Genomic DNA, 26495 nt, shown 5'->3' on the forward strand with positions numbered 1-26495 from the left:
ATAGATATTTCGCACAAATGGTTGTTTGATGTACTTTGGCAGAAGCATTATCGTGCTCGTGATAAAATATTCAACCTCACACCCTTGCGCGTCGCCTGCGCTTTGCCGAGGCTTTGTTTTGGCGTTGTTTTTTCTATTGTGTGTTTCTTCGTTATGGGAATTTGTGCAAAGAGCCGATGATTGGAGGGTGTGTGCGTGTTGTGTTTGAACTTTACTCGACCGGTTCAAGGAGTGTGATTTGGAAGGGTCATACAAGACAAGAAATTTTACCGAAAAACTTTGACCCGGGTACACTTGGCGAACGGAATCGAACATGAGCCGTAAGTGGTCTGAAGGCGTGAAGTACTGGGCGTCTCCATCATGGGTGACTTGATTGATTAATAAAATTGAAATATTATTTTTCATTTCATAAGGTTGATGGGAATTTTCCATGTTAAAAAAATAGCTTTTAATTTCCAGGCTTGATCTAAAATGTAAAGAAAATGTGTTTGCAACTTTATGTTGTGACAACTTTAAAATTGCTTCCATACCGCCAAACCACCAAAGAGAATACACCACAGGCCACAAGGACACAATCTCGAAACCAAGCAATTTTTGTGGTTTACAGATCGTTCCTGCAACATTCTCCACCATTCGGCTTTGAGACATTTTTCATCCCCTCGTACTGAAGAAGTAAAAATAGCAGTTAAAACTGAATGGCGAGAGGCCGGCGAGAGACCGAAGAAGGCATGCCCAACAAAACATACCGTGGGGGGGGGCAGGCAGCCAGGATGAAACTTTTTAATTGTCAAAGTCCGTCATTGCTCGGAGGTTTAGGCTTACCTTGGCTGCCGCGCCACCATCAGTCGCAGTCGAGCATCTATTTTAGGTTAGATTTATTTCGATACGCTCGATCGAAGGGAATAAGACGGCACAAAGTCACCAAGCATTACACTTTAATCAAACACATTAAATTAAACTGAGATCTTTTTTTTTCTCTTGGTTGCTCGTTGCTGCTATTTTTGTGTTGCTTGTGTTGGAAGCTGCAGGAATGCGTAGAGTGCGGCAGCGATGAAAAATAGGAAATTAGTTTCCCGGACAAACGATTACGTTTCGCTGGAAATGATGGATGGGAAGAAATTGATTTTTTTGAGAGATATATTTTTTGCTGAGTGTCCTGATAAGATTTCATGCTGAAACTGAAAATGTTAACATTTTGCTATACATTTCTGCCAATTTTAAATTATTTCACATTGAAAAGCTCACCTAATCGAATCAATATCTTCGTCATCTTTACATCAACTTAAAGCGTTACATTTAACCTGATTGCCACAGCGAAGCCCACTCCCACACGGCTATCTTCGATTCGTTCCACACGTTCCACTGTTACTGTGTGGATGAGGCAGCAGTCGTGTTTCATACGCCTCTTGCCCCGGCCCGGCTCAGTTTCCGCTGTGGAGCCAATTAATTAGCTTAACATTTATTTTGAATCACTCACGGCCCCGTATCCTTGGTGCGAGTCGTGTAGCAACCGGGTCTGTCAGGCGATCGCCGGCAGCCAGTTGACAACAGCACAAAATACACCGATAAACACACACACACTCGCGCAGCACGGTTCGGCCCGGAAGCAGTCGGCCATAGAAAACGCTGCGTGCAAACATGTTTACATGGTCTCACAGGTTCATCCGAATCGCTTTCGATCCGACACGAGGATGATGATGATGCGAGCGATGCGAACGCCCAATTCCCCCGGGGGCATTTTCGAACCAGATGGAGACATCGGACCGATGATGCTGCTGCTGCGTCCCTGCCCAAACACACTCGCACACGCCGGCTATATTGACCGGTGCTCGGATCCGATTTAATTGAAGTGGAAAAACATAACATTAATCACTTAATACTGGTCGCCCAGTTCGGAGCTTTCTCTCCGGTTGCCGTCGATCGAGCTCCGGCCAACCAAAAGGGCCAAACACTGGTGGCCCACCGATGATGGTTCGAACGAAATCGAACACTCTACACCCTTCTTTGCATCCTTCCCGTGCTGTGGTAAGCAAAGGAACAGAAGTATGCAAATATTTGTTCACATCTAACACGCACCACAGCAAGGATATGGATATTTGCTTCGCTTCGTTCGCATGTTACAGCTTCACTGGACCGGTGGCGTCCCTTTTCGGTGGACAAACTAATCGAAATAAAGTTGCACATTAAAGCACTACCCAGGTACCGACTCACATGAACACAGGGTTCTCGATCCGCCGAAGACAGAAAGGTTCACATTAAGGTAAGATTACGGTGGTATTAAGCCAATGAGTGAGTGTCGTTCCTGGCCGATCGCCTCTTAATTGGGTGGTCAAGAAGGTGATGGCGATAATTGTATAAAATTGAAGCCATTGTGCATTCTTTTCGTGCTGAGAGTGAAGGAAAATAATTTGAAGATAAAGGAGCAGGGTTTGCTGTAATGCTTGTGGTCGCTTAAGGTTTAATGAAAAAGAATATATAGTCTGGACAAAGATTTCTAAAGACAGGTTTGAAGATAGACAGTTGAAATTACTGATTAGATGTGTTTTTATGTGGTTTAGAGAAATTCTACTATCCTTATCCTTGAATCCCTTTCCTTCTGGTATCTTTACCTTGACATGTTCTGCTCCTGAGAGTCTTGTTAAACGACTCACTGACTGTGTGTTTGATTCGCATATTGGAGTCCTTAAGAGGAATCTTTCAAATAGACCAGCTAATGTTGAGTGCTCGTTGTGGAACTTCGTAATCATATAATGGAGTTTCGCATCCATGCGATCGTAAAAATGTTTAGTATAATTATTCTTCAAAAGCTGTTGCAAATTTGTGATGCGTTGTTTCAAGTGGATAGTTGAATATTGCAATCCCGCAGTAGAATATTGTAGTATTTCAGTTGAATATTCAGTTAGGGAAAGCTAAGCGCTTTAATGAATTCATTATATGATTCAAAACCTTCATGATTGGCAAATATTGACCTGACTGACCGATATCAGCAAAACCAAAGATACTGACTGATGTCATCATAGATCTCATGCTAAATTTAAATTATAAATCAACTGCATTTAACAGTAAGCTACAATAAGTATACTGAATCCTGTGTGGAATAAGTATAATGGACCATTGCTTCTAGTTTGATAGAGAATGAAGAGAGTCCAGAGGTGAGTCAAACAGATCAAAGACGCGTATTTAAACCTTATGTGTCCCTTGTTGTTCTTTGTTTCTCCATTTCAATTGCTTCTACAACAGTCCTATGCTGGTATCAGTTTTGTTAGCATACACTAACGCTTTTATCAACGCCACCGATAAAACATCAAGCAATAAAAACCCCAAAAAGAGTCCATAAAAACGAGAAAATTCTTCCTAATCGACTCCCTTTGCAGAGCAAAACTTTCACCAACTTTCGTGCAGCAAAATTTGTACCAATTTTTCGATCTTCAAAACTTGCGCTCAACGCTCCGTTGTCCCGGGAAGCCCGGTATCAACCCGTTCCCATGCAAACCATTCAGGGGACAGGCTAAAGTTCATTCCAATGCACCAGTTATTTACCGTTCTCCTACGCAAATATTTACTCCCTCCCACCCCAGAGTGCGAGAGAGAGAGCGAGATAAGGTTATGAAAATGGCGACAGACCATCCGGCGGTGTATCTAACCCATCGTTTTGTACTGTTTATTGTTGGTTTTTTGTTGTTCGAGGGAGGGAGGCAAGCGAAGGGTGTGCGGGGACGGAACGGGAAACCGTTTTGGAAAACACTCGGCGTATCGATGATGGCCTGTAAGTTGTCGCGTTATCGCGTGACTACCCTTCCAATCGTTCTTCAATCGTTCCTCCCCCCCTGTTGTCTGTTAGCCGTAGAAAGACATACACACATACATGCACGAGGACGTTTAGCAATATGGCGTGAAGTTTGCAGTGCCTAGCTCGCCCTTCGTCCATCCCCTCTCATTTCCCTTCACCTTCCAACGGTATCAATATCTAATTCGGAACTCCCTCGTTTTCGGCCGAATACCGTTGGCTTTGTTTATCATTCGAAACGGAAATTGGCGTTTGATTGTAAGGAAAGTGTGCTGCATGACTCGAACCGGCCAATGTGCCGACAGGGTTGCATGTGTGCGTGTGTGTGTTCGCTGTTGTATGTTAGCTGTTAAACTGTACAGTGTGTTTTTGGCTTTCCGTTCAATCGACTTTCAAAAGCCGGAAGTGAAAAAAGGCAGTTCTCACTGACGTTCCAGCGAAAGGCCTTCCCTTCACGCTCCTCTTTCCATTCCTTTCCCCATTTCTACACTTGAGCCGAAAGCTCACCGACAGCTCGAGGCTGTCGGGAGGGGGGAAGGTCGATCCAAAATCAAACACAAGGGAGAAAATGGCAGAATGGTGCATACACATTCTACCATTTCGATTAGCACTTGTTTAGTAAGCTGGGTGTTTCACTGATAAAGACTCGGCTCCCCTTCCCCTTTACCCACCTTCTTTCCCCCAACTTATTCCCACCAATGCGATAAAGTTAGCCTAGGTTGGTTGCAGCTGGCTGGCTGGTTCTTTCTCACAGTCTCGACCGAATGGACTACCCGATGGATGGGGCGAGCGGGGGAAACGATAGTTTCCCGAAGCGGGGATGGATTGGACCAATCGATCGATTTTCCGATAGCAAGGAAAAGGTTGCGCTTTCAACGCTAACTAGTAGTACGCGGTGATAAAGAGCCGCTGATAGGCGAGCAACAATTGCGCAATACAATGCGTTGGTTGTTCGGTGAAACCGATAAATTGGTGCGGGATTTTCTTTCGCTCGATTTATGGAGCGGTCTGCATTGGTGCTATTTTTGCGCCGGGATGTGGCAGTTGCGAGCAAATCGGGGTGGTTAAATACTAAAATTAGAAGGTGGTGAAAAAAATAAAAAAAAAGTTTGTTGGACTGCATACTTTTAGGCGTCATTTTGTCGATCATAAACGAGCATTGAAGGTTAGAAAAGCTCTATTTTTCTGATATATTATAAGTTATATTTAAAGAATACTGATACTTTAAATCAAAACTATGTCAAAACTGGCAGAAAAAAAATCATTTTAATGTGTTTAAGACTGCATACATTCAGGCGTATTTTTACATGAAAAAATAATATACCTCAATTTTTTTTTTTTTTTTACTGTTTTACACAGTAAAACATTACATTATTACTGTTTTACATTTTTACTGTTTTTGTAAACCATATGAAAAAAAAAAATCCTATCCCTTCCCCAGAATCCCTATTATCAATAGAAAAATCCCAAGAATAAAAAATAGCAAATGTTGTTCAGACTGCATACTTCCAGGCGTCGCTGAATTTTGTACAAAATTCAGTAAACTTTTTGATGTTTTGTGAGAAATGCTTGAACCAAACTGGGGCGGTCCGGTGGCCAAGGCAATAACGACGCCGGTCTTCACACGGCGGCACCGGGGTTCAAATCCCATCCGAACCGCCAACTCCCCGTACGTAAGGCTGACTACTTTACTAAGAGTAAAATCAAGTTACAGAGCGCCAGAAATGGCAGGCCGAAACCTCCCGAGGTTTTAGTGCCAAGGAAGAAGAAGCTTGAACCAAACTAATGATATGCTGTGGTTCCAATTAAAATACCCAAATTCACATTCAATACCCACAGTTTGCAGCGCTGTATTACGAGGCCCACTGAAGAGCCGTATGATGTGGACTTTGCGCAAACACACACACACACACGCATACATTCGCAAACGCAATGGAGTTGGCAGCTGACGCCGTTTGATCGGCGAGTTCATCGGGCTTCTCCATCGAAGTTCTGGAGGTGGGTAAGCCTTCGGAAAGATGGAGTGTACGTTGGTGGTGGGTTATTTCCGTTTGCTCAAGTCTTTGTTGAGGCACCCATGATGGCGTACGCACACACCGGCGCTAGCCAGTGCACGGTGGTTCCTGCCTCAGCATCCTTCATTGTGTGTCTTCAAACGATCGTTGTTGTCCTCTCGCTGTGCAAGAGAGAAGATGCATCACCAATGCAACAACCAAAATGTAATTCCACCGAGAGTAACAACAAACGAACGTCGGGCGGAAAGCAACCACACTGAACGCCCGGTTCCCGGTTCACCATCCAACCGGCCAGACGGACGTTCCCTCGATTCCCGGGAAAAGCCTCAAAAGCTCGCTCCCGCTGGTCTGTTGCATCATGTAGTAAACTCAATTAAATGCTTTCGTAAAGTGGCAATCAAAGTATCGAACGCACCACTGGATTGGTTAATTTCCGCTCGGAGTTTTGTCCCGGCAGTAGCTCCCTAGGACCTTGGCGCCCGGAGAGGGACGCACCGTGTTTGTCGAGTTTTCCCGATGGGATGGGCAGTCCATTTGTGCACAGCCGACTGCACATTCTCCGTCCGGCCGGTGGAGCTTAGTAACACGCGTACCATATAATTATCTGCTCATAACGATCACTGGCACTGTGGAGCCTTTTGGGGGTTTCGTTCGTTTTCGAAAATGCGAAGCGATTGATGATGCGCCGGACCAGATATGGTCGGAATGTTCCTTTATGGTGAAATTTGTCTGTGTGTGTGTGTGTTTGAAAAGATCCATTTAGGGTGGATATAGTAGAAGCACCCGGGTGAGTGGTGTGAAATTGTGCAGATTACCATGAGTTCCACAGCTTAAACAAGCAGCGTCATTCGTAACGGGATGCGATGGAGTAAGGAGAGTTATTAATTTTTTAACTTGATAACTATATTTCAACTGATTGCCTTTCCGCCGAATAGTTGATAAGGCAAAAGAATACAATTTGTCACTAATTTTAACGTGGGTTTTTGGGTTGTGAAGTACGTAGAGTCACAGGAGATGTATCAAACGATAGTAACAATTATTTAAAAAAATTCAAATATATCATTTTGTAAGCTTTGGAATGGTATATAAACACGAGTCCAGTCTCTACTCATTCTTGAGTAAGATCAGTAAAATGTAAGAACTAGCATAGCTTTCCCTTCTTCCTTGACACTACAACCTCGAATGGTCTCGGTATGCGATACCTGAGTTCTAAAAATTCTAAAAAATAATTAAATAAATTAAAAAATTAAGGAAAAAAATATGTTCCTACTGATTATGTTCCAGTACTGAATATGAAGAGAAGGTAGGGACGGGAATCGATACCCGGTCTAACCTTTTGACGACTTGCACCGCTAAAGTCTCCGCCATCGAAGTAGCCACAGAATATAAATATGAAACACGAATTGATGAATCACTTTAAGTTAAATGTTTTATAAACTTATTTAAAGCATTTTTAAAGGGCAAATATTAATTTTCAGTTGTCAAAAATTATTTGTACAATTTTGAACAGTTTTTAAAAGCATAAAATTGCTGGACTTTTAAACTAATTTTGAGCAAGGACTTGCGATAGCAAATAAGGCATGAGAAGTAGCTCTCAATTAATTCCAACACACCAACTAGAATGAAAAAGTGGTAAATTGCCTTTTCCGATGCACTGTTAAAATCGCTCCGGAACTAGGAACTAACGTCCTCTTTAATAGCACACCCCCACCTCCCCCAGGCACACCTCACACGCCTCGCAAACCCGCTGTCACCGAAGATTGTCATGTACTTGTGTTGCATTGTTGGGGCGAGCTCGGGGTTGCTGCGGGGTTGACGTAGACTCTTCATACCAGCAATCAGTTGCAGTGTTTCCAGCGTTTTGCATAAGCGGAAGGCAAGATCGTGTGTGTGTGCGCGCGCGTGATCGTTGTCTACCGTTTGGTGCTGGCCACTCGCTGCCGGTCTAACCTCGAGACCGGTGCTATTCTGACGGCCGTTTCGAGAGTGTGTTGCTAGTGAGTAATTAAAATAATTACTCAACAGATTAACAAATTACCGATGCAACAGATCTCGTTCCAGGGTCTGTTCGTTTTTTACGGCCCGTCAGCACGGTTCGGAGCGCTTGTCACCGCGCGCCGTGACACTGACGGGCTGTCTGCTCGTAAGCTTGGGGCTCATCGATTGTAGATAATGTGGGCCTTTGTGGGGCGCAGTAGTAGTTCCGGTACGGCGTCCCACACAGTGTTTCAATTGCTTTAAATTCAACCGTCAGCAATGACGAAACAGATACGCTCGATTGAGCACTCAACCCATTTCGTTACTTTAATCGATCGAAACAGGACACACCGGAAAGGGAGAGAGCGTGTACCAGCATTTTCCCGGAAGATCTATTTCTAATTAGCGGGGATTAATTGTCCTGCCCGGTGGCGTGCTTTCGAATGCTCGGCAAAACCAGTTCGTGCAGACAGGCATGAGCGCGATCGAAAGGAGAGAAAAAAAAACACCAGCAATCAAACACAAGCCCTTTTCGGTAGATTTTCCCGCGACAAACGATGCAAACGGGCGGGTTTAGTTTGCATGGTTGGTTGTGCCGGTGACACACCAGTTGCTGCCAGCGACTGTAGTTTGTATCGCAGCCCAAATTCATTAGCGTTAATTAAATAAGTGTATTTCCCAGTGTGTTTTTCATTTACACACAGTCTTGACGGTTGGGGATAAGCTTCACTTTTGAGGGTTCAATATACCACCCTTGGTTGGAGGACAACCGTTTCCGAACAGGGAATATTGATTATTCGAGCGGATAGAGCGATTTTACAAAACCATTCCCCTGTCGCGGGGATCGTCACACATTTCCCCCAGGTTTGCGATTCAAGTTGCTGTATGTACTTACAGCAAAGTGGTACATCAACAACCGTTCCCAGAATCTGATCGATCGTAAAGTTTCGCAAACGGGCTGGCATCGAGCTCCGTAACTGTTTCACAGAAAACAGACGCACCCAACAATATACCCGTTGGGCATTATTAGACGGTGTTGGATGCTGATGGAAGCTGATGCCGAAGCGCACCAGAGCACTCGGCACGTGGCGACACGAGTTTGGTCTATGTTTCACGGGTTTTCGCTAAAAGTGATCGAAACTGTGGAAGGTAAGCCGGTGTGCTTCGTGGAAAAGCGAAACGTGGCCCATGCTCTGGTTTAAAATTGTTTATTATTTTAGCAGCAACAACATTGCTTCGGTGTAGTGTACCTTCCTCACCTTGAAAATCATTCCTAATCATTCAGTCGGGTTCAGCCGTACCAGCCGTAGCTTAGCTTTAGCCCTAATTAGCTTTGATTGTGGGATAAATTGATACCTTGTTTTGGTTTGTTACCGTATAACGTTTGTCTAAGCGCAAAATTGACAAGCGCTTTCTTGGTAATTTGAATCGGTTGATAATCATTTTGCTTGATATAATTCAGTGGAAGGCAATTTGAGCTTTAATTCTGTTTTTGCGGCAAAATAGAGCTTTTATGCAAATGGTAGTATCTCTTTTTGAATATCCTACATTTGAGAGGCGTTCTACCGCAAGTTTGAGACTAGTTCTCTCGGGAGTCTTGATGAGAGTAAGATGGTAGCTCAGCCATGGTTGTAGTAAAATATCATGTAGCAACCCTTTTGAGTTTTGTACGATCATTTGATCCTCCTTGTTGATTGACCGAATTTACAGAAAAACCCTCCACCACCGAAAAGCCAAGAGTATTGTTAGCCGTAGTTTGGAGGCCGGCAGGACAAAATCGATTGTTGCAACAGGACAAGACCATGAAGCCATTAGTCTGCACCCCAGACATGACATGAGAACCATGTCTGTGCATCGGACCACAGGCTGTTTTTGGAGAGATGCTCTGTCCCGTTCGTCCAAGGTATGTAAGCTAAGAATCTTCATAGAGCTTCCTTATCATATTCTGATGCAAACTTACACGACTCTCCGACGGTTGTGACATGATCCTTCAGAAAAGGAGACAACAATGATGCTTGGTCAGGAAGTGTTTCGTGATCTTAAACAGAGTTTCTAGCATGTCTTAGCTATGAGAGCTTTACATTAACTATTTTTGCTCTGACAGCTTGTCTATACATGTTTGATATGATGCATTAAACGATGGATAAATAGGTTGATCGATAATATTAAGGACTATTGATTTGAAAATTTTATAAAAAGTCCTTCTTTTAAGCATACGTATCCGTGGAACAAAATTAATTTTTCTTTCTTCTAATAACTCTTAGCTCAAGATGTATGTAATAACTTTACGCACATATTTGTTTCTGTCAAAAATAACGAGCTAATTACCATAGCAAAAATCTTCGTAATATTAGAATCACTGTTCAATGTTCAATGAAACACAGCGATGCACACGAGCATGTTGAGCATGAATTATTACCAATTACATCACCGCACCAGCACCATTGACCGTGATACCGATTGTCACTATATGACCCAGCGGATATACATTGGCCCTGCTAGTCGTTCTGCAGTGTGTTTGCTTTCCTTTTCTTTCTCAATTTTCCCCGCCGAGTTTTTTTCCTTCTTTCCCTCCCACTGTTCATGTATGCCAGCGCATTGGCGCGAAACGGTTCGTAATTGTAACCGTGACGGTAAAACCGATAATAAACAACCCCCCCCCCCCTCTTTCTGGCCCCCCTCCCAAGAGATCAAGGGGAAAACTAATGCATGTTGTACGCGGGTTTGGTAGAGCTTCGGTGCAATTGCGCCGAGTGTCACTGCACGCACTACTAAATCATTGGATCAACGGTTGGCGGGTTACAGCTGGCAGCGACAACACAGACAACGCCATGAAAGTCGAGCCCAAGGGTAATGCGCGTGCACAAACACTCACACACACACACACACCAACACAAACACGAACTGCATCCATTGCACCGTTCAATCATTGTTTTTATCCGGCTGGAGTGATACGATTCGCGTTGCATAACCAACACTGTCACTTGCTTTTGTCGTTGATGCTCGAATATCGGTTCGAATAATTATGCCCTTAGGCGCGCACGAAGTGTGAGAGTGTTTCTCTATGTAGCTTCTTGCTATGTTTCTCTTCCCCCCCGGATGAGACGGCACACTAATTAATCTCACCGACAAACTGCTCTCTACAATCCGTTCACGAATCGTGTGTGTTTAAAATTGATGTGCCTTGATTAAGCGCGGGATCGATCTTCGATTTTAGACGCACGCGGAAGGAGCGTTTGGTGGAGAAAGGGCTGGGTACTTACATATCAGTCGTTTGTAGCTCGAGCTGTCCGTCGTTTCCACCGTGGCGACGTCCGCGATCTGTAACGAGACAACGATACCGTACTACTGAATCACTGTGCGCCACACTCGATGCATTTTACACATTTACTGAGCGGGCGCGTTCGTCATCGCGTGAACGCGTGAAAAGGGAATGGGCGTGTGAGAGTGTGCGTGAAACGGGAATGGTGGAAACAAAAAGGGGAAAAAGGGCTGCATTAAATGTGAACCTGAAACGCGGAGTGTGTAAGTGTTCGCGTGCCGCTGAGGAGGACGACGGCTGACGCGTCCCACTGTACGGTGGTGGGTGTCAATTTACTGGCAAAATATTGATTCTCTGGTGCTGTGAGTGTGTGCAGAGAACGCACACCACAGAACGCTAGAAATGCAGTTTGCAACCGGTTTTCAAACGCAGCAAAGTGGGCAACTTGTAGTGGCACCGGCGTGTGTGTTTGTGTGTGCGAGTACACTTTCTTCTTCGTTTGGAATGCATCGATCCTTCCGGCACTTTCGCTCGGCTCGTTCTCGGTGTTGAGAGGCTTGAGCTGAAGATCGTGCATTGATCGTTGCTGACACGCAAATTGGCTAGTGTGTGTGGCTTTAGTTGTGCGTTTTTGTGTGAGGAGGCCGCGTTGTATCGCGTGCCAATAATATTGCCGTTGGTGGAAGTGTTGTTGCGTTTGTTTTGTGGGGGGAAGAGATCAAGATTCTCATGCCAAGTGCTGCAGGACCGCTACTCGCGTAGTTGATGATATTCTGAGGAAATATGTCAACAGCGCAGCAGCAGTTAAGAAACCCATTCGTCAAAGTGTTTAAGTAATATGACAAGAGTTCAAGGGGCTTCCGCATACCGTTTGTTCTCTGTTGTTTGCATCTGTTGGGGTAGCTGTGGTTTGGGAAATTCGTTTTGAAATAAAGGAAAATATTATTAATTCCAATAAGTGTTTAAAGTTAAATTCAAGCGTTCACTTACGCTCACAATTTATTGATGCGACAGCGGCGCCGGGAACGGGATTTAAGTCCCATCCGGATCGTTCCCCCGTGCAGAGGACTGACTATCCAACTACGTGGTGTCAATAACTCTAGCGAGCCAGAAATGGAAGGTCGTTAGGCCAATAAAAAGAAGAATTTGGCAGAGGAGTAAAAATGAGATTAAGGGGTAGAATACGTACTGTTAAGTTTTAAATCTTATTGGCTCATAAAAGATTGTGTTACAAGTTCTCAATAATTAATTTATTCAAATATTAATTTCTAAAAGCTCCTTTTGGTTTGTCCATTCCTGTATATACATTGAAAATGATGATTTTGTGTAAGTGTTTAAATAACTTTGTTACAGGAAAGTTATCATCACGAAATTAATGGATCATTTTTAGTTGGATTTAAGTTTTATTTAAACCCTCTTGGAGATCCGTCACACGAAATGGAGCCAATTGGTTCTACAGTACATAGGACACCCCAGCACACATATCGCTCTTACCGATCGATCTAAGCGCAATTTCCTGCCAAAAAATTAGCTCCAAGATATGAACGGCTCTAGCAGCGTCAAACGAGCCAAGGGGTTTCATTACGAAGAAAATCAGAGCTCAACGTTACAAATCACACTGCCATCACGCTCTGTCCTCTGTGTCGTATTCCATCGCCTCCATCCAGATGACACCATGGCGATCGGAAAGTCGGAAAAGCACACCTTCGTACACCGAGCCATAATCGATCGGTAATCGCATTTGACTGTATCGTTTATCCCGCCCGATACGGGATTTTGAGTCTAATCTAATCGACATCGCTGTCTCTCTCTCTCTCTTGCTGTCTGTCTGTCTGACATGGTGAGCTGAAGCAGGCAGATCGATAGAATTAACTTCTTCCGAGACGTATCATTCGGGATGGATTAAATGTACACGTTAGTGGGGAGGTGTAAATTCGGGAACTTTTGAAGACTTTGCGCTGGTTTTTAAGTAATAATGGATGGAGGTAAATTCAACTGTCAACGGATTTCCAAATCTTATTCGATTAACAAACAACCGCATCGCTAAATCACGCCCAGCAAAACGTTTGCATGTAAAACCGTTGATGGTCAAAACCCATCGAAATTAAGCCCGGTTTCACGGGACAGACAGAGTTATCCTGCTGAAGGGTGGGTGTGTTGTAGGCAGTGCCTGTTCATTGCACTCGGATCACCAACTCAAAGCCCGCAAACCACCTTTTTCCCACCATCCAAACCGGTTGGATGTAAACGACCCCATCATCATTCTCATCAGTCAATGGTTGTTCCGTTCCGGGGGTGGGGGCGTGCGTGGGGTGTCGTCTGTTTGCTGTTGGGTGCAGAATTTTACGACTACCGGCCACGCAAACCCGGATGTTTTGATGTGTGGGAAGGCTGTTGAACACAGGACCATCGCGTTGAACATCCATCCAAACCGAGATGTCGTGCGGGGAGCGAGACCGCGGAGCTAGTGAATGAACTTTAACCCATCGAAAAACTGTGAAAAAATGATATGAAAAATGTGTGTGCGCGCATGTGTGGGAAGATCAAAAACTGTTTAATCATGATTGTCCAGGAGTGTGATCGAACAACATTGAGTGCAGCCACTTCAGCAGCAGCAGCTGCAGTTTGCTCCGATCAAGTGGACAAACACCATCTGCCACGGGAAAACAACAAAGGAGCAATAAAAAAAACCTTCCCCGGTGAATGGGACACCACATCAAACCTTTCGTAAATGGCGGTGGTTTGGTTGGCACAAGCAATTCAGATAAAACACAGCATCAATCGATACGCTGTTGTGCCGTTCGGCGAATCGTTGATCATGGGCGCCCATTCACTGAAGCCGTAGTGCGAGAACTACAACACAAAATTCAATTGTTCGGTTTTTTCTTCACTTCCACTGTGGGACATGTTGTTTCAGTACAGTACAGTACAGTTGTGTACATGCGGAACAAAGAAGTGATTAAAATTAAGTCGATAGAATATAATTGATCGAAATCGGTGTTTACAGCGAACGTATTATGTGCTTTTCGTGGAACAGCAATTGGTTGAATTGGTCTGTTTTCACTGTTTTTTTTTGTTAATGAATCAGAATAATAAAAATGCCTGAAAAAGGTATAAAATATGGCCATGGAAATCTTTTGAAAAGTTTTAAAATATTTTTCTGAAAAACAGTGGGACATTATTCGAAATAGTTGTGCAACTAACGGCCAGATTATCATTGCCGCAATTTTCACACTCCACTTTTAACCGACTCTTTAAGGAATGGCACAAAATTATCACACCAAAACATGTCCAACTTGTCAGCCACAGAACATCGTAACGGTCTTGAACGGTTTGCCACTTGACTTTGTAATGTACTTTCAAGTACCTATCTGTCAACTGCCTCTCGCTCGCTCGCTCTCCCACCGATTTCATATTCATCATTGATTTTTGTTTTCTAACGCTAAATTTTTCCTCATTTATTTTAGGGCAATTCAGATACGCGCACGCTGCCGTTGATGGTAACAAATTTTGAAGCGTTCAAACAAATTTTCTGTACCAACTTTTTCGATTTCCCGAAGCGCAAACAGTGAAGCTGTATTGGAAAAGGGATGCAGACATGCCTGCTAAACGCAGCGTTCCCCACAAGCGCGTTCCCACGATGCCCGTGCCATTCGCGCTTCGCAGTCAATGATTGATTAAATTATCATAAATTCTCGTATCTATCAATGTCGACATCAGCTATTTTTCACACTCGTCTGGCCCGGGGGCAGCAGATTTCACCACGACCGTCCTAACACAGCATCGACATGCATGCGGTTCGGGGCTTTTTTTTGCTGCTGAGAGCGACCAGGCGCCTCCATCTGCTATGTGAATGACTGGGCGCCTCCATTCGCTAGCGTGAACGACTAGGCGGCTCCATCGATGGGTCGCTGATTTAGACTTCCCGTTCCGATAGCGGGCACACATACACAGGGCTGCAGTAACGCAGGGCGAAGAGCACAAACGGTGCCGCTTTGCTTGCCTTTTGCTCGGACATCGTTTTCCGGTCACGGGCACGGGATAATCTCGTTATGTGAACTTTGCTTCGCTCTTTCACTCAGTGATTTGAATATGAAATCACCTCTAGGAAGCATTACAAGCATTTTTTCTTCCACCGTTCCCTGTCTCCCACCTCGATTCTATCCCGCACGACCTCCGGGTCACGTCCGTCCAACGGATTCGTGCTTGAATGGTGGTGCGACGTTGGCAAAGCAAAGCAAACGGAACGGTGGTTGGAGGTTGTTTTTGCTGTCCTACCATTTTTCTCCAGCGGACAGCGCACGGCAGAAACAGCATTCCAATCATTTTTTATGCATCGCTGCATTTCTTGGATGCTGCTGGTATTGCATTCCTTGATCTTCTTCCTGTGTGTACGAGTGTGTTTTTGTACCTTAACGCACCCAAACTCACACACACACATACACAGCAACGCGTGCACATTCCATGGATAGCTTACAAATGAGGATGGTTTTCCGGTGTGTGCCGAGAAGAGCGATAAAAAGCGGAGAATGCAAAGCAGGAGAAAAAAAAACAATCTCATCTATTTTAGACCTGAGCTTCATTTTAAACGCATGGTCGTGGAAAACCCGGATAGCAAAAGGAAGAAGAAAAAAAAAACACCTTCCCAACGAGATTGTCCCGCTTCACTTTCATCAACATTTTCTCACAAGGTAATGAAGAGGACGGTTTCAGCGCCATGAAGTGATTGCAATCTAATATAATCCTTCTGATTGCATATCTTTCCCATGTAGCACGGTAAGCTTGGCTCACTCGCTGCTTCATTTCAACGCCACGATGAGCTAGGCGATGCACAGGAAAGGAATTAAAAAATGCACGCTCTAATTAATTACGGGAAAATGATTATGTTTTAAGTCCTTTTACGGTTGCTTACCACTAGAGGAGTTATTCAGAATCAGTAAGAAAGATTTTTCCTATGTGTTTCATGCACGAACTTGTTTGCAAGCAAAAAAAGAAACTTTAATATTGCTAATGAATCTACCAAGCTGAGCGCAACCACAGTTTGCTGTAAAACTCCAAACGAATGATGAGAAATTCATCACATCTGTGTTGTTTTAATTTCGCTAATTAAAACTACTTGCCTGCCGCAGTAGTTACCGTACCAAATGCAACTGTTTGACTGAAAGCCGTGAGATGTGGAACTGAAAACAAACCACGCTGAAAGATAAAATACATCCACACAACCACCGAAAGTAGTTAGCATCCAATATTCCGCCCGGGTTCTTGGGAATGGGAAAGCGCGGCTAGCGACAACTCGTGGCGCCCCCGCACAAGTAAAAGTGCAACCGAACATTTCCGAGTTTTGTGCGCAAATTACCTTGGTGAAAGAGTTTTTCCAGTGAGCGGGAGGGGATGGAAAACCAAACATTCACCAACACACATACACACACACAGGAGCACTGACAGTTTTGCTTGGAACGTTCGGTCAGCCAGCGTTGTCAAAGCAACCGCAATGAGAACATCGCTGTCTTCCCATCATCGGCCACGAAAGTTCCCTCATTTGGATGGGAAAACCGAAAGTGTGGAACGTACAGCTCATTTAGAATGCACTGCTTCCCTCCCCACTCCCATTTCTAGCCCCGGAACCATCAACTCTAGCTGGAGTGTTCTAGCAATTAAAGTGATGAGGAATAGGGAAGCCAGATTCGGTCGGCAAGATCGTTTGAAAGTGAGAGATGAAAAGCGAATTAACTTTCCGCCCAAAGGGTCAAAGGGAAGCTAAAAGTTTCTGCGGGGGCATTCAGGTTTGCAGGGTTTCGGGAGATTTCAGAATGGAATTCCTGGTAAGCCATGCACAAACATTGGACAGTCATCAGTTTTGTGACTGGTTTGCGTACCGTTTCGAAGTTCGAAGAGTTTATCACTTCAAACTCATTTATTGTTTGTTATGAAGGTGTAGTTGAAGAGATATTTTAAACTCAAATGATAGTCCAAAGTGTTGAGATTTTTCTAAAAATTATCATGGTTTATCTATGGGGAGTTTATTCAAAGGGTCTTGCAGACGATTATGAAAAAATCGAAAGCAATAAAAAAAGTCGCAGCTTGCTTAGATCGTTGTTATGGTGAGCTACATCTGGACACTTGTTTTATGATCCGAAAAGCGCTGCCATTACGAAGTTCATGATGCTAAGTAGCTAAGTACAAGGTCTTATGGACTGTAAAACACTTTAGCACAACTGCTTTTATAATTAACTATAACGCTCTTTACTTAAGCAAAGTTCGAAGGGAAAAACTTCTTTTATATGAATTTCTTTACAACTTCGCCATGAATGACCAACGGACAATACTCATCCACCTCTCGTATGACAATGGGGATCTTATTATTACAAATAATTCAGTCATTGTCCAACAGAATTTGCCTTCAGCATTCATTCCTCCTGATGCGACGTGCTATACTGAAGGCTTTCTCCCATAATAGACATAGGGGTTAATGATCGATAATCATAATCGGGTGCCTTTCATCGTCGATACTCGATAGTCGATCCATAATCGAATGAGCCGATTTTCCGAAACATGGCGGCCCATTGCTCGTGTCTGATGGCACCGAAAGGCAAGTTTTCTTCTTCTCTACAATCTTTTCTAAAGAAAGCCTCTTGACCGTCTTAGGGCGAAAAGGAATGCCCGTAACCCGGCGCTCAACTCAACCCCTATGTGAGGAACGGTAGTTTAGTTCACACAATCCATCACCGGCCAGTTTGTCGTCGGACCGGTGTTTTCAAGGAAGCGGAGAGCTATTTTCTCCGTCAGCAGACCGGAAGTACACAAAGTAATTGATATTTCTATCTCCACCATCATCACTGGTCGTTCGTTTTGAGCTCCCCCCTCACCCCTCAAGTAGGGTGTTCACTTCGAGCGTTCGAGTCCTGTTGGCTGAGTGTGCTTTTTAGTTTTGCCTGATGGCATCCTGCACGGTATGGAACGGATTGGTTACGTACCCTTTTCTGCAGGGATGTGGGACATTTTACGGTTGCTCACATGCATACCATTGCACCTGGATCTGAAATGCCCGTTTTTGTGCTGAGTGTAGTGTGAACGCCATTCAAGGTATTCTTGGAACGCATTGTGCCCAGTTCCTTCTTAGTACCAATGATTCATCGCTTAGCAAGTGGAACGGGATCTGCCCGGAAGAGTCAGGTAGACGGAAAAACAAACTCACCGTTCGTCCGTCAGCCACTGCGGCTATGGCTCTGCTCAACCTCAACTATGCGCACAGTAGTGTGCTTCCGAGTGCTAGTGGTCCGTACCTTACCGCACAGCATCTTTTGCTCGGTAACCGCACCGGTGATGACGCTTTTAAAATTCATAGCAAGAAACATAACTTGCCATTCAACACTTATCCTCTCACACATTCGCTCAAGCTTGCAGCGGCAGCAACCATCAGCTGGCTGATACCTTGTAAGACAAACGGATAAGGATGATGCTTGAGACAATTTAGCCCTCACCCTCACAATTTCCATTACAGAACATCGACATCGTAATCGGCATCCTGAACTTGGCAGGTCGTCGTCCGTTCCGGAAAATAGGAACGCTTTCCACACGGGCTGGCACACGAATCGAAGCACAAACATTTGCAGCCACGCTATCGATGAAAAGTCAAGCACCGGGTGTCAATCATGACAGCAGCAAAACAAACAGGCGCACCGGAGTACATCATATCATTGATTTCGTATTAATCGAAAAATTCCACACACAGACACACGGGGCAACAGGAATGATTTCCGAAAACTGATGCTAGATATATGTGGAAAGCGTTCCGTTAAACAACTCTTTTTCTTCCCGGCTCGGTTTCTGTTTGATAGAGATTGATAGAAGCGTTATTTTGCGATGTGTCAAAGATGATAGATCAAACATTTGGTTCAAGCTTCTTTGTGCGCTTGGGTTTGTGCTTTTGGCGCTTGTCAGCCATATGGATAGTGTCATGTTTATCTTGGTATGTGTGTGTGTTTTTTTTTCGTTTTTGCCCTTTCAAGATTGTCAATCATGGTGGAAATGTCTATCCCTACCAGAACCTTTGTACATTGAAAATATAATTATTTGGAGACAAACATAACTGGGAAAATCTGTATAATTTTGCTGTAGACAACATGTTTATCTGAAGTTGACAGCATTTTTTTTATTTTAATAGGCAAGAGATAACAAGGGAGGGGAAAATTATTACTTGCCATCAGTCAATACTGCAGCTACTGTAAAGCATTGGAAAGCTAAAATACATACGAAAATCCGGGCCAGAAATTTATAATTGCCAACCAATTATCTGTATGAATATCATTGGAATAACTTGTTACAGGAGAACTGTTGCAGTATTCCGCTCGCGTCGAAGAACAATGTTGCAGTATGCATCACGAAGTAGAAAGTTGTCACCATTAACTAACTAACCAATCGTTTACCAACCACAAAGTTCTTCCCTCAGGGAAACCCCACCGCATCACATTAAAATGTGTCATTGCTGCGTTACTGCTTGTCTGCCCGATAATTGATGGCGATAGTGCGAAACCGATAGGGGTTTTGTTTCGAAACAAATCATCAAATGAGTCAGTGGGAAATCTTGCTCCAATATCCCTAATGACTCATGGCCCATCTTTTCATATAGCATTATTGTTCTCATTCCACCCATTCAAAGTAAATTGGCGTCAGCGCGTGAACGCAAAGCGGATCAACTCAGTTTACCCATCCCCCTCCGATGGCGCAGCGTATGAGCGTATTGCGAGTGTATACAACATTTTCACACCCCAACCCGCCGTCAGGTCGAAGCCGAGACCGGACCGACGAACGAACTCACCCAAGGCGACGATTATTAAGTTTGCTAAAAATTGAATACCATCTCAACGGAAGCCAACGCACTAGAGCCGTTGGAGCGGTCATAAAAAAACACCCCTGCGCATACATTTATTTACAATGGATACATTTTACAGTGGCCTTTCGCTATCCAGCCCGTGTCGTGCGGTCAGTGTCGCGAATTGCGGAGGGTTAAAGGCCATGCCACAGCCACGCAACCACGATCGGCAAGGTCGTTGGAGGGAACAATAAAAGATGGCGCATTCTTTCGCTGCGTGCGCATTTTATTTTGTTGCTGCAATTTCATTTCAGAGGCCACATGTAATTTTGCTCTTACATTCCACTAGACACAATGATCCCTGCTGGTGAAAGCATAAAGGAAAACAATCATCTCGAGTTGAAGGTTTCCTCCTTATGGAGTGGTGTAAGTGTGTGTGTGTGCGAGAGTGTGTAAATGTGAGCTCAAGAGCATGCATTTACATCGTAATGGTTCTATCGCGAGCAGAATATGAGCAACTGCTTAAGAAAGAATCCTTAAAGTGCGGCTAGCTTATGGCTTCCGTAAGGCAACATATGAGGGTAGATTTATACGGTGAGCTGGAAATAGTCCGACGCACAAGCGCCTGAAGATATGCAATACGGGTTTTCAAATAGACCGTTTACACATCACCGTACTGGGCGTTTGGATTTTCAGTTGTAATTGAATACTTAGGGCTTTAAAGCAGTCGAAACTATGTTGCATTTTGAAGCTAGTGTGACATTTAGTGCCTTCAGATTTTTTTCGAATTCTAAAAATGTCACGTTTAAAATTCCTTTTTTATTTTAAATTTTGAAACAAGATGTTCCCAAAGAACGAACTTCTATTCAAACGATCAAATGTCTTTCTATGAATGTTGTTCTTCACCACTTACCAACAGCTCCCTTAAAACCGTTTACCTATGGATGTGCTGCTTTAGATAAGGTTAGAAAGTCACATAGACAGCAGGCACCTTTTTGTATTCTTCCAGCCCAGCAATATTGATGTAAATAGAGGGCAAAGAAAAACATGACATAATGTCAAAGCAGCAACAGCCCAATAGGCTATTTAGGCAGGCATTGTTTCATCGGTGGGCGATACGCACACATACGGTCTAAGAACCGTTCTGGCATGATTGCAAACGCCACCTTCAGGGCACCTAAGGCGGCATTGACGTCATCGTGGGAGCTATCGAAGAAACGGAAGAAGCACAAGACAAACCTGGGTCCGGCTCGAAAGCAATTCCAAAGACAGCTAGCTTGTCTATCGTCCGTCCTCGAACCCCGCTCTGTTTTCCTCCCCTTGTCTCTTGTTCAACCATTCGTTCCTTTTACAGCACTCCAAGCACCGGCGTCCAGTGTGAAACGTGCTTTAAGTACGCAAACATTTTTTCACTCCCTCTCCCCCCCGTAAAGACATGTGCGATTTGGGATGGCGCAATATGGGCGAGACGGGTGGTGAGAATTCATTGCGGGGGAATTCATTCGTCGGACGCACTATACGCACACCGGCAAACACCGTCAAGACGAGTTTCAAACATCACCTTGCTTCCGTGTCACTGACCATCGTCACATTCGGTGTTCGCATTGAACGACTGTGCCATGAAGGAGCACCGAGTGGCCCGGTTTGCCGCTCCCGAACCGATGCTGTAATATTTGCGTGTGAGTATGTGCGTGTGGGTGCATGGATATTTGCGTTTTCACTTAACGGGGGACACGATGAGTAGCGGCACATGACGCCGACGAGTGACGATTTTGTGTGGATTTGTCTTGTGCTTTGTTTTCCATTCGCTTGCCGGTGACGTGTGGAAATGATGGGAATGTGAAGTTCTCGACACTGGTACAGGGTGATTAGAAAGATGGAGGTGTAAACTCTTTACAAACATTTTCAATTTTGTAATTTAAGTACGTTCAATGTTTAATAAGTATTCTATGACAAAATATTCATTTAAATATTGCCTTCACGATCAAGCTAAATAAATAATCCAGCCACTTCCCCACGACACAATCCGCATGATTGTTCGACAATCAAGCGCAATTATTGATCTATTTTAACTGATTTTAATATTGACAAATAAGTGCCATCATTCATCAACAACGCTAAACAGCAGCACGATAACCAGCACCCGGAGAGCCGATTCTCAATGCTTTACCACTTGTTTTGCACCTCAACCCCGCCACAAAGCTCGAACCAACAATTGGTGTGCTGTTCGGGCACACGGAGTGCGGTTGAAGACAAATCACAGTTTCGTGCCGGAAGTCGATATTGATGAATTTGCTCTTAATCCCCTCGATAAACACGGATCTGGGGTACAGTCGTTGGTTGGCTGACTGTGGCCGGTACACCGTGTCTCGGTTTGTGCCGAACCACCCTGTATTCCCGAGCCGGGCACACCGACCGAAGACGCTCTATTTGTCTTGCAATCATCCGACCAACAACGGCGGCGTTTGCCGTCTGCTGAAGACATCAGCAATGAGTCGATGAAAATGCTAGACAAAGAAACAAAACAGGAAACGGGGCATGTGGCACGGTTGGTGGGGGCGTGTGGAAGGTAGGAGTAGCAGCAAGAACCCGTGGGGGTGTGAGGGTGAGGTGGAGAGGGTGAGAAACACTTTAACAAATAGCGAAGTGATCCGTTATGCCACCGTAAACGTAAATCACCAGCACACTGACTGACGCCATTTCGAGAGTTCACCGCCGACCCGTCAGACTACAGTAGTAGCAGTGGGGCGGGCTCCGTGCCGGGGTTTTGTTGTTCCGACCGTTCCGTCATTGTTTCCGTTTTGCACGGATGCAATTTTGTTTGTTTTACGTTTATTTTTTTCTTTCGTTTTGCGCCCGTAATGTTATTACGGTGTTCTTGCGTTCTACGGCTGAGGCCGGGGTTTTTTTTTTTCTTGCACATCGTAACACTGGCTTGGTTGGGTATCGTTCGGTAATTGCACTCCGCTGCCATAGGCACTATGGCGCATAGCTTTTTAGCGTTTGGCGAAGAATGTGAACAAGTTATGCTTTATACAGCTGGCTTGTGTGTGTGTGTGTGTGTTTGTGTACCTTACGAAAGAAATCTAAAATAATACGCGAAAGCAAAACGTGAATCAATAACCGTCTATGGTTACTGCGATCCGACCTGGGCGGATGCTCGTCTGGGGAAAGCGTTTGAAACACGATGAAAGGGCACATACACCATTAAAAAAACGGGACATCTGTCGATGCACACGTGATCGAGTGTAATAGCGCCGTCTGGAAGGTATTTTCAGTGACGTAACAAACTTACAACACTTTCTCACACAGACAAAAAAAAAACACTCACACAAAATCAGATGGATGGAGACGCCCGGTGATTCATTCGAAAGCAAAAGGAGACGCCTGGTTGTTAGTTTAATTTCAGGAATGGAGACGCCCAGTACTTCGTAGCAGATCGGTTAAAAATAAGTTCGCAATTAGGAAGCGAAATAACTTAAAATTAAGAGCAGTTCGTTACTGTGTACGTTCGGGAAACAGAAAGCATTCACAACAACAAAACTCGGTGGTGGCATCTTCAAAAGGCATCGGGCCACAATCTGTGGCAGTGTTGCGATGCACGCCACTGATCTACTTTCTAGCATAACTACCTCTCGTCGTTGTTGCACCTTTTCGAAAGGTCGGAACTTGCAGGAAAAGATTAAGTTTCATCATGAACCGAGACAAACGGGTGGCCGGGATTTGTGGCACAAAACCCTACCCGTTAGACCCTACTGTGGGTGCTGACTCCACCCGTTAGACATGGCTATAAATCTAAAGAAACACCATTTCCGCTGGCAGCGATTCGCTGCGTCACGCTGCAGCCACAGAGCAGCAGCAGCACCACAGTTACCACGACAGCGCCCCAAACTCGCGCCCGGTGTGCTTTTATGGGTGGCTGTCTGGCGGAAAGTTCATAAGTAAAATAAGCAGCAACCGGTTGTACAAAGTTGTACCGGGGCAATTTTTTGTTTGTGGGTGTCGGCGAGTGGGAAGACAAGAAAAACATGGTTTGTGTTATCAACGAAAACAGCAAACACGGAGATAAAGGATCATGAAGGATGTGCTTGTGTGACGTGTGGATGGAAAGGTTTTTTTTGTAACTCTACTCGATTATGGGAGTGTGGGTTGTAAAAATCTGGCAACAAAAACACTCTGGTTTAAGAGATTTATCCCATGCATTTTTTTTAATTTTACTGAGAGACTCGTTTCGTATCCCGCTACTTGTCGTTAAGAGATTAGAAGCTCAGTGTGTACTTGAAGAGGGTTTGCTCATCCTGGATGCACGCATTCTCCACCCTGCAAGAGTTGGCCGTTGTGTAATCCACATAATTAATGATATGCAGAAAAGGTACGTGATTCGTGCGAAACAAAACACAAAAATAAAAAGGGACTCTTGAAGTACACTGCAACAATTACAACGCCCGGATGTGCATCAAACTCTCATGATGGTGGCTCAAGCATTTGTTGCATCCATTCCCAGGACACCGGCGAATGCATTCCATTTGCAAAAAGGAAATAGATTTATTACACACACCTCTTGTTGCTTTGTTTTACTACTCCTTCATAAAGCACAAAAATATACTCATGTTTAATTTATGCTCAGCATGCCACCCGAGTGAGCACATCGCACCGCACGAACCACCAGCGGGCATTAGAGGCAAAACCGCATCGCCTCAGCTGAAACCAGTGCATTTTACATTCGAGTGAAAGAAGGAAACCGTGTGGAAGGGAGTGGGGGTTGGGATCCTTTTTCGCACTTTTCACACCCCCCCCCTCCGCCCCACTGTTCGGTGTGTCCTACATATATTGTTGTGGTTGCATCGACCGACCGTGGTTGCTGTAAATGCAGCGAGCGAGCGCGTAACTTACTTTTGCCATGTTACTATAAATCATATACGATTTAATTACTCTTTAACCCTTTCCTGTGCTAATTCCTCACCTCCTTACCACCCCCCTCCCCCTCCCCATGTCACACACCGGTTACCTGGTCAGGTCATAAAAATCCCATCAGTGAGTATTTGAAACGCTGGCCACACCATTACTCCGGGGCGCTACGGAGCGTGCGGAGAGAGCACGGTGCACATCAAGCACAACACGGATTTGGTGTGGTTTGATTTCACCCACACCTGCAATGGGGTCGAGGAAGGCGGGAAGGAGACGACTAACGGGATTTGTGGTACTCGCGGACGCGCTAAATTTAGCTACATTTGCATGTAGCGTGTTAGTTTCTACAAGTGTGTTCCGGGACTGCCGTCGGCCCGATTATTATTGTGTCCAAAACTAATTAAAACTCCTCACGTCACACACACACGCACACACGCGGGCCCGTTCGACCGCGCGTCATCGAAGCGTCCAAAGCTGCTCGCGGGAATTAAACTGCCAACCGGATCGCTCTTAGTGATGGTGCGGTGGTGGTTTTTGTGTCGTTTGAAGTGGGGCAACGAGCAACGAGCGTGAGGGAGGACATAAAATGAAACACAAAAAAGCAGTTCGCCACCAACCCTTTTTAAACCGTGATCGTGACCTAACCGCGGAGGAGGAGATAGGGGTGGGGGGGGGAAGCTCGGAGGGAATTCCATATTCATTAGTTACTTTTCTCAAATGGGTTAAATGGAGTGCTAACTGAATGGTGCTAGAGCGTCAATTGCTTTGGCTAGGAAGTTCCCTTTTTAGAATATTTCCGTCCGTGCCTCGGCCGGTCCTGGTTGGGAAGCCAAGCCGTATCGTACGGTGTAGGAATCACGTTGTTCTACCGGTTAAATTAGTTATGCAACTGCTTTTGATTGATGCTGGTGTAAATTGTAATTGTTAGAAGGCGCCAATAACGAACGGCTGTACACGACAAATCAATTAAAATCTACCAGATGTATATTGGAGTGTCAAGAGATTTGTTCTGATGCATAAATGTGTTTTTGATTTACATTATACCGCTTGGAAAATGAAATGCAGTTGTTTTTGTGTAAAATGTGACTATTTCAATAAGACAGATAGATAATATTTGAATATAAAAAAGAAAACCAGGCCGGTTGCAGAGGCAGCAACGGCTCCGGTCTTCACACGGCAGAACCGGGATTCAAATCCCCTTTCTGAGCCGTTCCCCAGTAGTGAGGACTGACTTTCAACTACGTGGTATCTTTAAATCTAATAAATCAGAAATGACAGGCATGACCTAAGAGGTCGTTAGGCCAAGCAGAGAGAGACACACTTGCCCCAATTTCCGCTGCTAATCAACAGATTATCAAATAGTCACTGAAACACATATGAAAGTCCATCAAAGCAAGCGACTTCTTTTGTTACTTGGATGTACAATCTATAATATCTACTATGCCTGCCATTACTAGCTTCCATTACTAACTTTACCCGCAGCTAGGAAGCTATGCGGCCGGTACGAGTTAGACGGTTACAAAACATGGATCTAACTCCTATAAAATCGATTAGCATCGTTTGATTTTCAGAACGTCATTTTCAATCACAGAGTTAAAATTGTACAATGTTATACAGCTGGGAAGTTCTTCCTGAAATTAAAATAGAAATCTCTATCACTAACACGCGTATTACTTATCATAAGAGCTCTTCAGCTACAATATTAAGTAAAAATTTCATCAATAACCCGCGAGC

The 26495-nt window shown here is 44.5% G+C and overlaps 1 protein-coding gene across 10 annotated transcripts in view; it reads right to left on the minus strand.

The window, feature by feature from the left end:
* LOC118512880 overlaps nucleotides 1-26495 on the minus strand; it is a 157071-nt gene that overhangs the window by 30514 nt on the left and 100062 nt on the right. For 9 of the 10 annotated variants that reach the window (XM_036057974.1, XM_036057973.1, XM_036057979.1 and 6 more), the window contains one exon: nucleotides 11043-11100. The exons of the other annotated variant lie outside the window; for it this stretch is intronic. In XM_036057974.1, coding sequence (XP_035913867.1) covers nucleotides 11043-11100 — 58 coding nt within the window. The remainder of the gene's footprint in view (nucleotides 1-11042; nucleotides 11101-26495) is intronic. 10 annotated transcript variants of the gene reach the window in all.

The sequence above is a fragment of the Anopheles stephensi genome, chromosome 3 (genome assembly GCF_013141755.1).
Source record: "Anopheles stephensi strain Indian chromosome 3, UCI_ANSTEP_V1.0, whole genome shotgun sequence".
In the NCBI taxonomy this organism is placed as follows: Eukaryota; Metazoa; Arthropoda; class Insecta; order Diptera; family Culicidae; genus Anopheles; species Anopheles stephensi.